Source organism: Capra hircus, chromosome 10, assembly GCF_001704415.2.
Source record: "Capra hircus breed San Clemente chromosome 10, ASM170441v1, whole genome shotgun sequence".
Taxonomy (NCBI): domain Eukaryota; kingdom Metazoa; phylum Chordata; class Mammalia; order Artiodactyla; family Bovidae; genus Capra; species Capra hircus.
In genome coordinates, this window is record NC_030817.1 from 98,842,627 (window position 1) to 98,862,197 (window position 19,571).

General features: G+C 37.4%; 1 protein-coding gene across 1 annotated transcript in view; it reads right to left on the minus strand.

Moving 5' to 3' along the window:
- YTHDC2 (YTH domain containing 2) overlaps positions 1–19,269 on the minus strand; it is a 71,012-nt gene extending 51,743 nt beyond the window's left edge. The window contains exons 1-7 of the mRNA XM_018053734.1: positions 18,830–19,269; positions 16,971–17,061; positions 10,237–10,433; positions 8,727–8,926; positions 7,396–7,562; positions 2,632–2,734; positions 1,662–1,818 (exon numbers count right to left, since the gene is read on the minus strand). Of these exons, the coding sequence (XP_017909223.1) occupies positions 1,662–1,818; positions 2,632–2,734; positions 7,396–7,562; positions 8,727–8,926; positions 10,237–10,433; positions 16,971–17,061; positions 18,830–19,013 (1,099 nt within the window). The 5' untranslated portion in view covers positions 19,014–19,269. The remainder of the gene's footprint in view (positions 1–1,661; positions 1,819–2,631; positions 2,735–7,395; positions 7,563–8,726; positions 8,927–10,236; positions 10,434–16,970; positions 17,062–18,829) is intronic.

Below are 19,571 nucleotides of genomic sequence, written 5' to 3' on the forward strand. Positions count from 1 at the left end.
TTTGCATTCCCACCCACAGTATAAGAGGGTTCCCTTTTCTCCACACCTTCTCCAGCATTTACTGTTTGTTAATTTTTGGATAGCAGCCATTCTGACCGGCGTGAGATGGTACCTAATTGTGGTTTTGATTTACGTTTCTCTGATAATGAGTGATGTTGAGCATCTTTTCATGTGTTTGTTAGCCATCTGTATGTCTTCTTTGGAAAACTGTCTGTTTAGTTCCTTGGCCCATTTTTTGATTGGGTCATTTATTTTTCTGGAATTGAGCTGAAGGAGTTGCTTATATATTTTTTAGAAAGGATTAGTATTCAGTTAGGGCATATTAGATGTGAATTGCTTATAAACCTCCTAAGTCCAAAGCTCTGGAGAACAGGTTAAATTGGGAAATAAAGATTCAGGAGTCATCTATATAAGAGGAAGTAGAAGTCAAGGGCAAGAATGAGATCTTCCAGGGAAACAAACTATGCATTCCCAGTATCAAGTAGAGAGCAGCATAGAGTGGAAAGAGAAAAAGCAAAGAAGTCAAAAAAGGAAGGGAAAGAAGGGAAAGGGGAGGGAAAAGAAGAGAGGAAGAGAAAAAAAGAATGGATCATGGGAATAATCCTCAAAAATACCAATATTTAAGCATCATGCAAAAGAAGCCCACAGAGGAGACCAAGAAAGTACAGGCTATAACAGAGAATGAGACTTAGGAAGCAGTGCTGGCAAACAGATGAGCTTTCCACCAAAAAAGGGGGAATGAGTATGAGAAATACTATAGCAATTTTAAGTAATATTTTTATATAAAATTTGAATAACAGTCTTGGCAATTAAATCAATTTCAAAACATCACTGTTAAGAATGCATAAATGAACAGCCCCATAAACTTCAGAAATGTAAATCATTTCAGCCTTTCGGAAAAGTAAAATGGTAAAACCATATTACTGCTAAAATTAAAAATAGACATACTTTTTTACTCAACAATTTCACTTTTAAGAATCTATTCTCAGAAATAAGAGTACATATATATACATAAAAAAGAATATGTGTATGAGGATGCTCATAACAACATGGTTTATAGTTGGCAAAAGGAAGGATCCAGGACCAATGTGAATGTCTATAAATTAAGAAATGGTTAAATAAATCATGGTACATTCATATTAGGAAATACAAAAGCAGCTGTTCAATATAATGAACTATATCCTACATGTTTGAACTGAGGTAAACACACTGAAGTAAACACAACTTTTTCAATTTTTGAGAAGAAAATTAATAATTTTTTTAAAGACTGGTGGAAAAATCAGGTATGATTAAAGGGTAAGGACAAAAGTTCAGGGGCAACATATTCAGAAGTACATGGGAAGTAAACATGGGAATACAACTACTCTGTTAAACAGTCTAGCAATAAAGGTGAAGCTGTAAGAGAGAATTTAAAGAGGAATACAAAATTAAAACATATCTCCTTTTAAGACTAGAAAAATGGCTCACTACACAATACCAAAGAGTGAAAAAGGAGAGGATGAAAATATACGGAGATGACCAATTAAGCACATCTCAGAGAAAACAGAAAAGGATGCCCTATACATCAGAATACTCCTTAATATTTCTATTTCAATAAATAAAATCAAGCCAAAAGAGAATTCTTTTGTAAAATCCTGAAGAAATCTGATGATTTTACTTACTATATATCACTGGACAGCTCCCAAAATATCTTATAAAAAGATTTACATCTAAGGCAGCACTAGAAAGAATTAGTTTCAAAGTTGGGTGCTTCTGCAGTAAATCTCTTAACTTCGTAAGTAAAAAATCACTAAATCGATCCCTTTCATGAACTTCATCCTACAATAAACAAACCATGGAACAGTTAAAACATAAAATAAGTGAAGTCTTTAAAACTGTGGCACTGCTGAGTTTCACACTAAATCAAGTTAAAGGTGGAAACAGTCAATTAGTGAAAATTTTGTTTTACGGACAATTTAGAAATACTCAGATAGTAACAATCCTCTGTGGGTAACGTATTGCCCTTTTTCCCACAGAATGTAAAACTGCAGAAACTAAAACAAATTCTGAATGACTACAGTCTAATTTAATATACTTTTAATAAATATAAAATCTATTTAAATATGCTTCTGTTAGCATCAGGACCAGGTGCATATTGTGGTTTGAATGCAGAGAACTAATAAATTTCCAAAAGCTGCTTATCACAAGCTTATAAAACTTAATCTAAGTTTTCTGACACAAACTGGATAAAAGCTTAGAATTCTTTAATAAGGTGCTAATTCATCTACTTATTTCATCAGCAGCTAGTTACTTTAGCAGCATACCAGGAAGTTAGCTGACTTTAAGTATTCTCCTAAGATATGGAAGAGAAAATAGATGACTAAGCACAGAGAAAAAAGAAAACTCATTATTCTGGAGACTCGAAATACATGTATCATTTTTATATATAAGAAGCACTTTTTACAAAGCTATCTATTTTCACTCACGAAAACTAACAGCAAGAATATCTTTATTTAATATAAATATTTATTTCTAATAATTATAGAAAATAAAAAGTAACTTGATTAAAACAGCCTGCTTTAAAAAAGAATTTGTTCTCACTTATATCCTATTCCAAAATCTTAATTATCTATTTAAATTTAAATATCTTACCACAATAACATGTGTCACAGTTGACAATGTACTATCTCCTGCCATCAGTGTACGAAGCAGTACCCCATTTGTGCAAAATGTCAGAAGTGTCTTTGGAGAAACCCTTTTTAAAAAAAAAAATGTTCAATTACAAATCTTTTATACAATTAAACATGGCCATATTAAAATGCTAGTATCCTTAGTATTTTAGTAAGTATTACTAACATAACAGTGTACTGGTTCAGTTCAGTTCAGTTCAGTTGCTCAGTCGTGTCTGACTCTTCGCAACCCCATGGACCACAGCATGCCAGGATTCCCTGTCCATCACCAACTCCCAGGGTTTACTCAAACTCATCCCCACTAAGTCAATGATGTCATCGAACCATCTAACCATTTGTTGTCCACTTCTCCTCCTGCCCTCAATCTTTCCCAGCATCAGGGGTCTTTTCAAATGACTCAGCTCTTCACATCAGGTGGCCAAAGTGTTGGAGTTTCAGCCTCAACATGAGTCCTTCCAATGAATACTCAGGACTGAACTCCTTTAGGATGGACTGGTTGGATCTTCCTGCATTACAAGGGACTCTCAAGAGTTTTCTCCAACACCACAGTTCAAAAGCATCAATTCTTGGGCGCTCAGCTTTCTTTACAGTCCAACTCTCACATCCACACATGACTACTGGAAAAACCATTGCATTGATGAGATGGACCTTTGTTGGCAAACTAGTGTCTCTGCTTTTCAACATGCTGTCTAGATTGGTCATAACTTTCCTTCCAAGGAGTAAGCATCTTTAAATTTCATGGCTGCAGTTACCATTTGCAGTGATTTTGGAGCCCAAACAAATAAAGTCTGACACTGTTTCCACTGTTTCCCTATCTATTTGCCATGAAGTGATGGGATCAGATGCCATGATCTTAGTTTTCTGAATGTTGAGCTTTAAGTCAACTTTTACACTCTCCTCTTTCACTTTCATCAAAAGGCTCTTTAGCTCTTCTTCGTTTCTGCCATAAGGGTGGTGTCATCTGCATATCTGAGGTTATTGATATTTCTCCTGGCAATCTTGATTCCAGCTTATGTTTCTTCCAGTCCAGAGTTTCCCATGATGTAATCGGCATATAGGTTAAATAAGCAGGGTGACAATATACAGCCTGGGTGTACTCCTTTTCCTGTTCACAACTAGTCTGTTGTTCCATGTCCAGTTTTAACTGTTGCTTCCATATTTGCATACAGATTCCTCAAGAGGCACATCAGGTGGTCTGGTATTCCCATCTCTTTAAGAGTTTTCCACAGTTTATTGTAATCCACACAGTGAAAGGCCTTGGCATAGTCAATAAAGCAGAAATAGATGTTGTTCTTGAACTCTCTTGCTTTTTCCACGATACAGCAGATGTTGGCAATTTGATCTCTGGTTCCTCTGCCATTTCTAAATCCAGCTTGAACATCTGGAAGGTCAAAGTTCACATACTGCTGAAGCCTGGCTTAGAGAATTTTGAGCATTACTTTACTAGCGTGTGATATGAGTTCAACTGTGCAGTAGTTTGAGCATTCTCTGGCATTGCCTTTCTTGGGGATTGGAATGAAAACTGACCTTTTCAGTCCTGTGGCCACTGCTGAGTTTTCAAATTTGCTGGCATACTGAATGAAGCACTTTCACAGCATCATCTTTTAGGACTTGAAATAGCTCAACTGGAATTCCATCACCTCCACTAACTTTGTTCAGAGGGATGTTTCCTAAAGCACACTTGATTTCACATTCCAGGATGTCTGGCTCTAGGTGAGTAATCACACCATCGTGATTACCTGGGTTGTGAAGATCTTTTTTGTACAGTTCTTGTGTATTCTTCCCACCTCTTTTTAGTATCTTCTGCTTCTGTTAGATCCATAACATTTCTGTCCTTTACTGAGCTCATTTTTGCATGAAATGTTCCCTTGGTATCTCTAATTTTCTTGAAGAGATCTCTAGTCTTTCCCATTCTGTTGTTTTCCTCTATTCTTTGCACTGATCACTGAGGAAGGCTTTATCTCTCCTTGCTATTCTTTGGAACTCTGCATTCAAATGGGTGTATCTTTCTTTTTCTCCTTTTCCTTTCACTTCTCTTCTATTCACAGCTATTTGCAAGGCCTCCTCAGACAGCCATTTTGCTTTTTTGCATTTCTTTTTCTTGGGGATGGTCTTGATCCCTGTCTCCTGTACAATGTCACAAACCTCTGTCCATAGTTCTTCAGGCACTCTAGCAGATCGAGTCTGTTAAATCTATTCATCACTTCCACTGTATAATTGTAAGGGAATTGATTTAGGTCATACCTGAATGGTCTAGCGGTTTTCCCTACTTTCTTTAATTTACGTCTGAATTTGGCAATAAGGAGCTCATGATTTGAGCCACAGTCAGCTCCCAGTCTTGTTTTTGCTGACTGTATTGAACTTCTCCATCTTTGGCTGCAAAGAATATAATCAATCTGATTTCAGTGTTGGCCATCTGGTGATGCCCATGTGTAGAGTCTTCTCTTGTGTTGTTGGAAGAGGGTGTTTGTTATCACCAGCGCATTCTCTTGACAAAACTCTATTAGCCTTTGCCCTGCTTCATTCCGTATTCCAAGGCCAAATTTGCCTGTTACTCCAGGTGTTTCTTGACTTCCTACTTTTGCATTCCAGTCCCCTATAATGAAAAGGACATCTTTTTGGGGTGTTAGTTCTAGAAGGTCTTGTAGATCTTCACAGAACCATTCAACTTCAGTTTCTTCAGCATTATTGGTTGGGTCATAGACTTGGATTATCGTGATACAAATGCTTTGCCTTGGAAACAAACAGAGATCTTTCTGCCATTTTTGAGGTTGCATCCATTACTGCATTTTGGACTCTTTTGTTGACTATGAGTTCAGTTCAGTTCAGTTCAGTCACTCAGTCGTGTGTGACTCTTTGTGACCCCATGAATCGCAGCACGCCAGGCCTCCCTGTCCATCACCAACTCCCGGAGTTCACTCAGACTCGCGTCCATCGAGTCTGTGATGCCATCCAGCCATCTCATCCTCTGTCGTCCCCTTCTCCTCCTGCCCCCTATCCCTCCCAGCATCAGAGTCTTTTCCAATGAGTCAACTCTTCGCATGAGGTGGCCAAAGTATTGGAGCTTCAGCTTTAGCATCATTCCTTCCAAAGAAATCCCAGAAATGATCTCCTTCAGAATGGACTGGTTGGATCTCCTTTCAGTCCAAGGGACTCTCAAGAGTCTTCTCCAACACCACAGTTCAAAAACATCAATTCTTCGGCTCTCAGCCTTCTTCACAGTCCAACTCTCACATCCATACATGACCACAGGAAAAAGCATAGCCTTGACTAGACGGACCTTAGTCGGCAAAGTAATGTCTCTGCTTTTGAATATGCTATCTAGGTTGATCATAACTTTCCTTCCAAGGAGTAAGCGTCTTTTAATTTCATGGCTGCAGTCACCATCTGCAGTGATTTTGGAGCCCAAAAAAATAAAGTCACCCACTGTTTCTACTGTTTCCCCATCTATTTCACATGAAGTGATGGGATCAGATGCCATGATCTTCGTTTTCTGAATGTTGAGCTTTAAGCCAACTTTTTCACTCTCCTGTTTCACTTTCATCAAGAGGCTGTTTAGCTCCTCTTCACTTTCTGCCATAAGGGTGGTGTCATCTGCATATCTGAGGTTATTGATATTGCTCCTGGCAATCTTGATTCCAGCCTGTGTTTCTTCCAACCCAGCGTTTCTCATGATGTACTCTGCATAGAAGTTAAATCTACTCCATTTCTTCTAGGGGATTCTTGCCCACAGTAGTAGGTATAATGGTCATCTGAGTTAAATTCTCCCATTCCAATCCATTTTAGTTTGCTGGTATACATGTAGTGTATTGGTATACATATATATTTAGTGTACTAGTACATATGCTTTATTAGCAAAGTTATATGAAATATATATTTTGTTTGATAATATCACAAATTTATTATTACTAACAGTCTTTTATTAATTAATTATTTTGTTAAAGAGTCCAAAGAGATTATTTTTACGATCTTAAACATTTTTAATTTGAGGATAAGAGTATATCATAAATGAGATCAGCTTTTTGAATCATTATACCCAAATAATTATGAGCAAAGAAACAGTACTACTTGTCAATCAGGCACTACTAAGTAGTACGATATAAATAACAATGATAACAATTCAGTCACTAGCACTTATTGAGTACTTTTGTAAACTTCACATCAAACTTGTGCTCTAGATGGTTTCATTAACTGCATTCTACAGATGAGGAAACTCAGGCTCAAAGAGATTATACAACTTGCACTTTATCATGAAACTATGAAACAGGATTTCTTTTCAAACTAAACTCAATAAGTTTAGACATGACCTCAGTGTTCTGTTTGCAAACTTACTTGAAGCAAAATGACCACCTGATTTTTCAACTAACACATTCTCTGCTGCTGCTAAGTCACGTCAGTCATGTCTGACTCTGTGCGACCCCATAGAGGGCAGCCCACCAGGCTTCCCCGTCCCTGGGTTTCTCCAGATAAGAACCCTGGAGTGGGTTGCCATTTCCTTCTCCAATGCATGAAAGTGAAAAGTGAAAGTAAGGTCGCTCAGTCGTGTCCAAATCAGCGATCCCATGGACTGCAGCCTACCAGGCTCCTCCATCCATGTAAGTTTCCAGGCAAGAGTACTGGAGTGGGTCACCAGTGTCTTCTCCAAACATATTCTCTCTGTTTAGTGAAATACAAATATTTAGTCTTTTCTAAGAATGATAAAAGGTTACAGGTGAATTGTCTTTACCTGCTTTCTAAACGGATCTGATATCCAATTGTTTGACCAATCCTTTCTCTCCTCTCTGCAGCAACTCTTTCAGCCACAGCAATAGCTGCTAATCGTCTTGGTTGAGTACAAAATATACGGCAGGGAATACCATTTTTAAAGCAATCATCTAAAAGGAACTGAGGAATCTGAAACAAATTTTAAAGTACTATAAGATGACATAACTGTATATCCAGAAAATCCATGTCAACTGAAAAATCATTAGAACTAAAAAAGTTATGTAACAGGTCCAAGCATTAAAAAAAAAAAAACAAAACACTTTCATATTAACTGCTAATAATCAGCTATAAAGTGTAATTTAGAAAGATTTTGTTCACAGTAGAAACTACAACACTTAAAAACAAAAGTATAAAGAAACAGCTAAGGTTTACATGAAAAAGATTATAAAACACTAGTGAAAAACATAAAAGATGGGAATATTCTAAAAAAATATGACATATTCCTGGGCAGGAATAATCAATATTGCAAAAATGTCAATTATCTCCAAAATATCCTATAAAGTCAATGAAATAAAATTCTGTTGGAATCTTTTAAATAGTGAAAAGTATAAAGAAATCAGAAATAGCCTAATACCAGTACTGCAAACACTCTTCTATAATTAAATTCAAACAGGTCAAAAAGATTTAAAATATAAGGTAAAAGTCTTGCCAACCCCTACCATTACCAACAGTCCTCTCCACAAAAATAACTACTGTTAAGTTTCTCATAAACTCTTTTGGGGGAAAAATATGCTTATGCAACTTAAAATATTTGTGTATATAAACAGGTTTTTATTCACACAAAGTCATTATTATACTTAATGTTTGTAATCTGCTGATATCACTTAACAGCATATCAGATCTACCTAATCCATTTTAACATCTGCACATGCCACCTAATGGATGTGCTATAATTTAACAAATATGACTACATACAAAGTAATGTCCAGCTTTTTTAGGTCTGTTATTATTGATTTTGTTGCTTGCTATAAAGAATACTGTAGTGAGTATCTATCCCCAAATACTTTTGCAAAGACAAAAATATGCTGAGTCAAAGAGTATATAAATTTAATTTTCATAAAAATGATCAATCAGCCCTTCAAAACAATTTATACTTTTATCAAAAGAGCAAAAGATGCTGTTTTCTCAATACCTACGCAAATGCTGGATTTCATGAATTTTTAAATTTCAGCCAAACTAGTAGTTTAAAAACTATAATTATGTTTACTTTGTATATGTAGTATAAATTTGATGCAAAACTATCACATGAAGTAAAATATTTTTTCTTCTATAAACAACAAAGTAGAAACAAACCTGTGTAGTCTTTCCAGATCCAGTTTCTCCTACAATCAAAACTACTTTATTTTCCTTAATTATTTTAACAATTTCCTCTTGTTTTTCAAACACTGGCAGAGATTGTCTGAAAGAATCAAATTCAGATTCTCCTCTTTTTACTGGAATCTGAGGTATGCCGTTGTTGAGTCGCCCACTTGTCTTGCTCATTTCTCGATTTTCTTTGAAAATGAATAAGAGAATGAAAAAAACATGTATATCAACAATACAGTTAAAAACATAAGTAATTAATACCTTCTAAGTGTTTCTTCTCTACTCAGTCAACATAAAATTAACAAACAATACCTCAGCTGCTTTACTCCTACACAATATTCTTAGAACATTTTACACATTTTGATATCAATTAGAAGGCAAATTTCTCAGAAGTATTCCTAGTGTATAATGTTTTAAAATGAACAAAAATCATTAAAAATAAAATCCAATTTTGATATCCTAAAATGATTCTCAAACTTGTTTCTATCAATTAGAACAAAATTTTAGAGTAGGAAACAATATACATTATACTTGTAAGGTCTATTACATGCAGTATGAAAACATGTGTGAAAAAGAAAATACCCTTCTTGAAGTTAGCATGTAAGATTATATGATCAAACAGAATAACATGTGTAAATTTAAGGCCTCAATGTTTAACAAATCTCCTCATTGTGCATTTTAGCCAACATCTATATTTAAGCAGATAGTAATAAAAAAAGGCATGATGTGTTTTATATTCTTCACATAAACTATTTTTGTGTGAATGTATTTTTATTAATAAAACTCCTTGATAGCTAGGACCACGCATTTTCTACATTCTGCAAACCTACTTACAAATAGAAACTGTCACTAGAGATAATAAAAGAAATAAACTTTGGAAAATTATTTTTCCAAACAGTAAAATTACAACTTCACTTTATAACCTAAATATATATATTTATCTACCTCTGAGCAAGGTAATATACTGAAGACTCTGTCCTATCTCTTCCCAGAAGCTGGAGCCCTAATTCAAAATTCCACTCATAGTGTATCACGGCAGCATAATATATAATAGTAAAGTCCAGAATTTGGAGTCAAACCCCAGCTCTGCAGTTTACTAGCTGATTGAGAGGCCTTGAACAAATTATTAAACTTCTCTGAGCCCAGTTTCTTCATGTGTGAAATAGGGAAAATTCTTACCTTGGAAGGGTTGCCATGAGGCTCTATATCAAGTTTACTATACTGTCCAGCACACAATAAGTGCTCAATAAACGGTTAGCTATTACTGTAACATGCAAAAAAAGAAACAAAAACAAAAACCCTGTCTAACTTAATGACATGTCTTAACATTGCATTTCATTACAAAATTTTTACAAATTCTAATCATTTCAAACAAACTTATTCACAATGAGAAATCTTAATGTTGTTTTAAAATGTTAAAAAAATTTTAATGTTAAGTGGAAAAAGAATAGTCATTCAATAAAAGGATAAACAAGGAATCTCGCCAGAAAATACATACCAGCTTCAACAGCAAACACATTTCCTCTTTCTGTTTTAGGCAGAAGTTCAGTACGCTCTTTATTGGTGACAGGAAATCTCTGAATTAGGCTCCTAACAGCATGTTTTGTATTATGAGTCAAATTACAGGTCATCATTGCATGAGCTGTTTCTGATCCATCTTTCTTCTTCACAGTTAGGTATCTATTTGCTCCCTTTCTGAATATTAATAAAAATCATTTATTTACTATATAAGTCAATTTGTTCACATATGATGTATGGCTACTTAGAAAACATGTCTCAAGCAAAACATTGAAAAAGATCAAAATGCTTTGAGATAAGATGCTGAAAATCTCCAAAAATCTCAGTAAAAGGAATTGAGTGCCAAAGAGGCCACAAGACCATTTTCAATTAAAATTTCAAAATGCTGCAAATCCAATTTTAATCAGCAAAAAAATGCTTACTTACCCTTAAAGTTTGTCTTAGCAGGCTTCATGGTGGATGAAACATCACCAACTAATACATGCTGGGAAATATACAGAGGGAAAAAATCAATTTGAACAACAGAACTAAAAATGATAATGAAAATGCCATGGTGGTCCAGTTATATCCAGACTAATATATCCCACTGAGCCTTTTCCCAGTATGCTGGTAATGTCACACTCCCATGAAAAACCTGTTAAGAAAGACAAGTTTAGTGGCTGAACAAAAAAAATCAGCATTATTGATAAACATTTTCAGACGTATACTGGAAAAAATAAATAAAAAGAAATCTTTCAAAGTTTCCGGCTCCAGCTTTTGATTATAAGGTAATGATGATTTATAACTGTTCTCAAGTTACTAGATTCTTCAACGAGTCATAATTATATTTTTGATGACTTCTGTAGCTTCAAGAGTACTAAGTACAATGTCACACACAAAGGAAGTTCTCAGATGTATCTTGAAGGATTTAATAATACATGTCTATAATCTAGTACAATGTAGTATTGGTAAAGAGCTCAGGCTCTGAAAGCACATAGACTTGGATTTGAATCCTTCCTCTACCACTTACTAGCTGTGGGACCACAAGCAAATTATGTAATAGCTCTGAGCCTAAGATGATGATGATGATGATGATGATACCTGCCTCAAAGAACTATTAACATGATTAAATAAGATACTGCATAAAGGGCAGTATCTGTTACTGTGTACATACTAAATATAATAAATGAAAGCAATTATTATAGCCAGGAAAAAATATCATTTCTTACACCAAAAAAGTTAACCAAAACTTTATAATAAAATTTTTACAATTTGTTAATGCCACTATCACCTTACAAAAATGAGCAACAAAGCCACAAGGAAAAGTACATGTATAATTTTTCTAATTCTCACTAGATTTAAAATTTTTTCAATAATACCTTCATTATAAAATGACATGAAACCAAAGATTAACCTATAGTTTTAGCTATCTAAGTCTTCTAAGTCTTGGTCTTCTATTTACCAAGATTTTTAATTTCTGAAAATTCCTCAATGAATCATAACTTTTCTATGCCATCATCTACTCCTGAACAAGTGCTTGAAGGTGAAGGTGAAGTTGCTCAGTCGTTTCCGACTCTTTGTGACCCCGTGGGCTGTAACCTACTGGGCTTCTCCGTCTATGGGATTCTCCAGGCAAGAATACTGGAGTGGATTGCCATTTCCTTCTCCAGGGGAGTTTCCCAACCCAGGGATCAAACCCAGGTCTCCTGCACTGGAGGCAAACGCTTTAACCTCTGAGCCACCAGGGAAGCCCATACAAGTGCTTAGTGATGCTTAAATGATGACATAAAGATGAACTTATTAAAATTTAATCTTATCTAGAAATTTTAGTCAATTCCATGGTAAATCAGAATTATTGGGACGGGGGAGCCTGGTGGGCTGCCATCTGTGGGGTCACACAGAGTCAGACACGACTGAGGCGACTTAGCAGCAGCAGCAGAGATGTTCTCCATAGTAGGTTCTTTTCCCATCAGTCACTCATTCCCCTTCTCTCCCATTTACTTCATAAAATTTTAACTATAGAAGGCCAGAAGTGTGCTGCAATGAGCACTAGAGCAAGAGTCGGGAGGCCCGTGTTCACCTAGTAATAATCTTCCAAGTAACAATGTGATCAAAAATAATTTACTTCTCTGACACAGTAGAACCATTAATTTTAAAATCTCAAATATGTCTATCAGTTCCAAGATGTTTTAATTTTCTCAAAAATCATCTCAGCGAAATTTTCCTAGATTTTACTTTTAATTCTCTTTTATTCAATCATTCATCATATACTGAATACCTACTGTATGCCAGGCACTATGCTAGAGGCCAGGATTACAAAGTTGAGAATACATTCTTTCCTCAGTAAACTCACAACTAAATTAATAGGTTAGATTGAAACTTTCCTAACATAGACTGCCTAATAATCATACAGAATTAATGTATAAGAATGAGCTTCCCTGCAGGCTCAGTGATAAAGAGGAGATGCAGGAGATGCCACTCTGATCCCTGGGTCAGAAAGATCCCCTGGAGAAGAAAATGACAACCTACTCCAACATTCTTGCCTTGAAAATACCATGGACAGAGGAGCCAGGTGGGCCTCAGTCCATAGGGTTGCAAAAGACAACAAAACAATGTATAAAAATAACTCATACTAAGCAGTGGGAGTACTTAGCCACCACCATTTAAAATTTACTAAATTCGGTTTGAACAGATGGTGGACAGAAAGATAATACCAACTTGCTAGTTTTTATGTTTTAGTAAAAAATTCTACTTGTCAATATTAGTGCTGTTCCTATACCATTCAACACCACAGTGGCACTGATATGTAATTCAAAAATTAGTGAAATTTTGGCAAAATATTCACTTTGTTATTGTACAGATGAAAACATTCTATACAGCAGCTGTCCTAGGTAAATTAATACAACGAAATCTCACCATGACTTCATTTCAACGTAACACACTACCATGAGAATCTAGTAGTCCCTTTACAAAGCAAAATTAACTAGAAACTACCTGCAAAATGTGGAAAAGACGCTAGATAAGTGAAGTTCACAAGAAGTTTTAAAAATATAGTAACATGCAAGCCACATATGTCATATTTAAGTATAAATGGACTGAAAGTACAGGTGAGAACACTGTAACTTCTAACTTTCAAAGGGAAAAGTAATCATACATTATAATGAAGTTCTGATATTTCAATAGCTTCTTCCTTTTAAAGAAATGATATGACTAATTATATCAAATGATGATATAACTAATCAACTGCATATAACTACTGCAATTTTAATATTAATAAATTGTGGTGACCCAAGGATGAAAGAGCAGATAAAACCAAGGAGGGCCTTGGAATGTAGGAACAAAAAAACCAGACCCTTATTGTCCTTCCCTCCCACACCCATGTTGTAACTATTAACGAATTTCAGGTCCTCCTGAGCAGTATAACCTTTCTCCCCTTCTACCCCACAGGGAGAAGGTATTTGCCTTATTCTTCCCCTACTCAGTATACGGGCCTCATCCAATCAGCTAATGACTTGCAAGGCCCCTATTCTGCTCCTTGTGCCCTGGCTATAAAAATAGACCATGGACCTGTTCAATGTCCGTTCTCCCTTGGGCCAGCCCACTGTTCTAACAGCATTCCCCCACTCTAATAAACTTTATTTCCCTCTCATTCTGTTTCATGTCTAGAAATTCTTTCCCAACCTGCGCATGGACCATGACATAAATGTTGCATTTACATAGTATGTTACTGAATAATTTACCTCAAATACAGCCATACAGCTATTCCCCACTTTACAAACCTGAGAACAGTTTAAAAATCTGCTGAAGAGCCAAAATCTGAAATCACTACTTAAAAGTTCTCAGCCACCAAGGAATTAATGTCTCTATACAAAGATTCAAAGTCTTCCCTCATAGCTCAGTTGGTAAAGAACCCACCTGCAATGCAGGAGACCTTGGTTCAATTCTTGGGTTAGGATGATCTCCTGGAGAAGGGATAGGCTACCCACTCCAGTATTCTGGCCTGGAGAATTTCATGGACTGTGTAGTCCAGAGGTCGCAAAGAGTCGGGCACGACTGAATGATTTTCACTTCACTTCACAAAGATAATACACATTTGTTTAATGTCTAGCAAGTACCTGATTTCATTTCCCTTTAATCTGTACTTCCACTAGGCAGAGAGAGGGGCTTCCCCAATGGCTCAGCAGGTAAAGAATCCACCTGCAGTGCAGGAGACACAGGAGATGCCAGTTCAATCCCTACGTCAGGAAGATCCCCTGGAGTAGGAAATGGCAACTCACTCCAGTATTCTTGCCTGGAAAATCCCATGGACAGAGGAGCCTGGCGGGCTACAGTCCAACGGGTGACAAAGAGTCAGACACTACTGAGCGACTAAGCACAGGCAGACAGATGCAAAGACCTAACTCCAAACCATTTTATCTTCAATACTGCAATACAAATATACAAATTTATTGAAGTTTACACCACACAAATCTATGCTTTTTTATGATTAGCTCAGAAATAATAAACCGAGTTAATTTTATCACTAAACACAATTATTTCCATGTCATGCTCACAATGTTCGTGACCATTTCTTTTTCTTTTTGTGACTTAATGGACTATAAACAACTTAGAAATGAGCATTATCTAATATCTCTCTCTTAACTACTCATAGTTCCTAAAACATTGCTATGAATTCACTACAAACAACAAAAATTAATTAGCTAAACACTATGTTTGATTGTTGGCTCTCCTGCTTGCTAGCTGTGTAAACTTGGGAAAACTAGTATCTCCAAGCTTGACATGCCTCATCTGTTATATAGGAACCAGGTATTAAAAAAGTAGAGCCTACCATACAAGAATGTTGTGAGGATCAAATGATAATTTACTTAAAGCACCTAGCACAATGCCTGTCGCACAAGAGCACTTAATAAATGTTAGCTACTGTTACTATTATTTCTGTACATCACAGGGTTTTAATGGATTTCTGAAACTTCACTAACAGGGTTCCTCACTTTTAACCCAATTTTCTTATTTTAGCTAGGGGAAGAGAGGGGGAGTGCAGCATTCAGTCTTTTAGGGCAGAAGGTAAGGGAGGCAATAATTCAAATCTGAAAGGGAGGTCTTGTTGTAGGGTACAGACTCCTGGTCAGGGTGAGAAAAATACTTGCATGCATGCCTGCACGTGTGCGTGCTCAGTCATTAAATCATGTTGGACTATTGTGACTCCATGTCCCACCAGGCTCCACTGTCTAAGGGATTTCTCAGGCAAGAGTACGGGAGTGGGCTGTCATTTCCTCTCCAGGGGATCCTCCTGACCCAGGGATGGAAACAGCGTCTCCTGTATACCCTGCGCTGGCAGGCAGATTCTTTGCCACTGAGCCATCTGGGAAGCCCAAGTGAAATGCCTGGATACCTGCTTAAGCAGCACCTTCAGCAATCACAAAATTGAAAACCTGTACTTGGAAAACCTGTTTTCATATACTTTATATCTATTCTCTCTACAAGTTTTTAACAAGTTCACTTTGTAAGTTTCATTTTGTCTAACTTGGACTAAGACGAATAGGAAACAATTTTGTTTTATTCATGAACAAATTAAAGACTCAGAAAAGTGTGCTCTTAGAACCAAAACATAGTGATACCAGTTCAGGAAAAATGAAACAAATTATAAGGAGGTAAAATCTGGGGTATGGGAATACTTGACTGGAATTTCTAAGAAAATATAAGGATATAGTAAAGAACACAAAACAAGTGCTATTCTAACAAGAGTATTTTCACCAAAAGGTGAACAGTTATTAAAAAAAAAAAAATTAATTCAAAGTAAATTCAACTCTCTAAAAGGAGATAAAAAAACAAAATCCAACACACATAGCTTCATTTCAAAAGAAAGGATATTAAAAAAAAAAAAGTGATCAGAAAAACAACTATAAATTATCATACAGGAATTCTGCAATCTGTTTTTAAAACTCAAGTAAGAAGCTCAAAATAAACTGCAGGATCACAGAATCTCAACTAGCACAAAGAGATTAACTCTTTCATTTTTTTACATTAAAGAAAAAAAAAACTGGCATTTAAAGTTCAGGGACATGATCAAACTAAACAATGAAGCACTGAGAGGCTGGGAGTAGAATCCAGGTTTCTTGCCCTCTTCTCCATACCTCTCAAATAGGTATAATGGAACCATAATACCAGGCACAAAAGAAAAAAAAAAAAAAGACTAATTTGCTAAATTAAGAGTTAATTCTAGGAAATTTAAAAAAAAAAGATCTTTACTCAGGAGTGAACATAAGTTCCATTTCATTTAATCATTTCTAATCATCAGCTTTGTGACTTGGTATGAAAGAAAACAATAAGCATGTGTTCTAAAGCATACCATTCTAGTACAGTAGCTTTGAAAGAGATAAGTTCTGTTAATAATTGTATTTATTATTTTAAGGCTATCCATTCTTCAAGAAAAAAAAAGAGCTTTGGTTTCTATAAAAAAAGAAAATATCTTTCTGAATGCAATCAACTTCAACTTTTAAACCATTTTGCTAACATCTTAAAATTGATCTTCTTCTCTCACCCTCTCCCAACCAGGGAAAACAAAAAAAGGTGGGTAGGAAGAAAAGCAAAGAGTTGAGTTTGCTACAAACATAAATCAGATCTTCTATATACAATATAATTAAGGATGTGAATCTAAAACGGTTTAACTATTTAGTCAAAAACATTTCTCTTTTTCAATAAAGTTTTTTTAATTAAGAAAAGTTATCAGCTTACCCTTTACTTTTAGAAACCAAACCAAGAGACTGACTCAACCGATGAATAAAGGCTCTTTCTGTACTGGTCAAAGAAGAAGGAAATTCCATTTCTACATGGGAAAAAAAAACACACACACACAGCATCATTTGCTGATAGGCAAATTTCTTTCAAAGTATTTCAGCACACATATATTCAGAAAACTTGAAAAAAATCATATAAGCACATTTACCATTCTATGTGAAAAGTAGATACAGGTATACCTCAGTGAGATTGTGGGTTTGGTTACAGACTCTTGCAATAAAACAAATATAATAAAAAATAATAAAGCAAGTCATACGAAATTTTTCAGTTTCCAGGGCCTATGCTGGTTTGTTCCTGGGCCTATTTATGGTTACACTACACTGTAGTCTATTAAATGTGCAATAGCATTACGTATTTAAAAACAATATATGCACAGTAATTTAAAAATACTTTATTGATAAAATATGCTAACCATCATCTGACAACAGAGAATTGCCACAAACCTTCAACTGTTTAAAAAAGAAAAAACTATTTTAAAAATCTGCAAAGTAAAATAAAGTGTAATAATCAGCTATACCTGTACTAATTAATCACTTAATGTCTACCAGAATTCTGCTATCAGTAACACTTAAACCTAAATATGATAAAGGACTCTGATGTTCACCAAAGATTACTACTCTTACTTGTGCTGAAATCTTGAGCTCCTATAAAAACTGAGGAAGTTTACTATCTTAACTTACTTCTTGTTTAATTAACAAAATGCTTATCTCCTTCAGTGAGGAGGTATGCTCAAGAATTATGAACGCTCAGCATCAGATTCCATTGTCTTTGCCTTCAAAACTGCACAGAATTAATACTTTACTGTCTCAGATACTAAAATGTGGATATGTTGCGCATTTCTGGGGCTTCATATCTGTTTTCTTCTTCCTTTTTTTTAAGACGCTTTTAATTAAGCTTCCAGAGTAAGGGGCCCTTGCATTTAGACCAGCAAATCAGAATGAGCACTTAATATATACTGTACTGATCACAGGTCGACTGCTGGTTCTGCACCGTGTGACTCAAGTCGCTTTCTAAGTTTAAGAGGTATGGAAGATGCTTTGTCTACCAGGAATTTAACTCCTTTTTTTTTTTAACTGTTCAATAGAGTGATGCTTCCAGGATTTAAGCAAAGGACTACATGTTGCCACTTCATTTATCTGTACAGTTTCCTTCCGCTCCTCTACTTCCTTAACTCAAACTAAACCTACCTCGATTTAGAAAAAAGAAAAAAAAAAGCAGGGGCTCAATGGCACCCCACTCCAGCACTCTTGCCTGGAAAATCCCATGGGCAGAGGAGCCTGGTAGGCTGCAGTCCATGGGGTCGCAAAGAGTCGGACACGACTGAGCGACTTCACTTTCACTTTTCCCTTTCATGCACTGGAGAAGGAAATGGCAACCCACTCCAGTGTTCTTGCCTGGAGAATCCCAGGGACGGGGGAGCCTGGTGGGCTGCCGTCTCTGGGGTCGCACAGAGTCGGACACGACTGAAGCGACTTAGCAGCAGCAGCAAACAATACCTAAAAGTTGTGGCAAAGCTACCGGAAGGCCTCTCCCTAGGGAAAGAAATGCCTCCTGCTACGGAGCAACCTGATTTTTTCGCTTTCGGACGCCACGAAGGGTCCCGACACTTGGCTAACCCGCAGGACTCTGCGGCCCCTCACATCGCGGGAGAGGGCGACCACGCCGGCCTCCGCCCCCCGCCCTCCTCGCCTGGGCCGGGCCGCCTTCCCTCCCACGCGTGAGGCAGCCCCTGCCCACCGAGGGGCCGGGCTTCCGGGAGGTGGGGCAGCCGGCGGGGTCCCTGTCAGGAGCCTCACCTCTCTGGTCCCCATAGCGGAAGCGCTCCAGAGCGATATTGACTGCGATCTTCACCTCCTCGTCTATACGGATGTCCTTCAGCCCCTTGGCACGGCCGCCGCCCCCAGGGCAACAGGGCGCGGGGCCGCCCCCGCCCCCACCGGGAGCCGGCGGCCGCGGGGAGACGCTGCTCGGCCTAGACATGGCCCTGAGAAGACGGTCTCCCCGCGATAGAGCCGCCAGGCCTGCCGGCTGACAGCCAACGATAGTCAGACTGGGCCTCTCGGGCCCTTGCCGGGGCCGGACGGCCTCACAGGCGGCCCGCACCGCGCAGGGCGCACCAGAAAGCCCTCGGTCTCCACAACAGCCGGCGAGGTGCCGGCGCCGGTGAAACTCCAGCCCGGCAGACAGCGCGGCCGTGATGACGTCACCGGAGCCGGCGCCCGTGACCTCAGCGCGCAGGCCGCCCCGGCCTGGGGGCGCTCCACCCCAGTCTCCAGCTCGACAGCTGTGTTTCTCCCGGTTGTCTCCGGTCTGCAGCTACACCCTCACCGAGGGGCTCTTATTCGATCGCTGTGTGGTTAAATCCTGTTAATTCATTCAATAAGCATGTGTGGGCTCCTACTCTGTGTCCTAGATATACATTGGGAAACCAGACAGAAGGAATTCCTGCCCTCAAGGAGTTTGTGTTCTATTGGGGGTAGTGTTGCCAGATTTAGTAAATAAAAATACAAGATGCCCCATTTATTTGAATGTCAGATA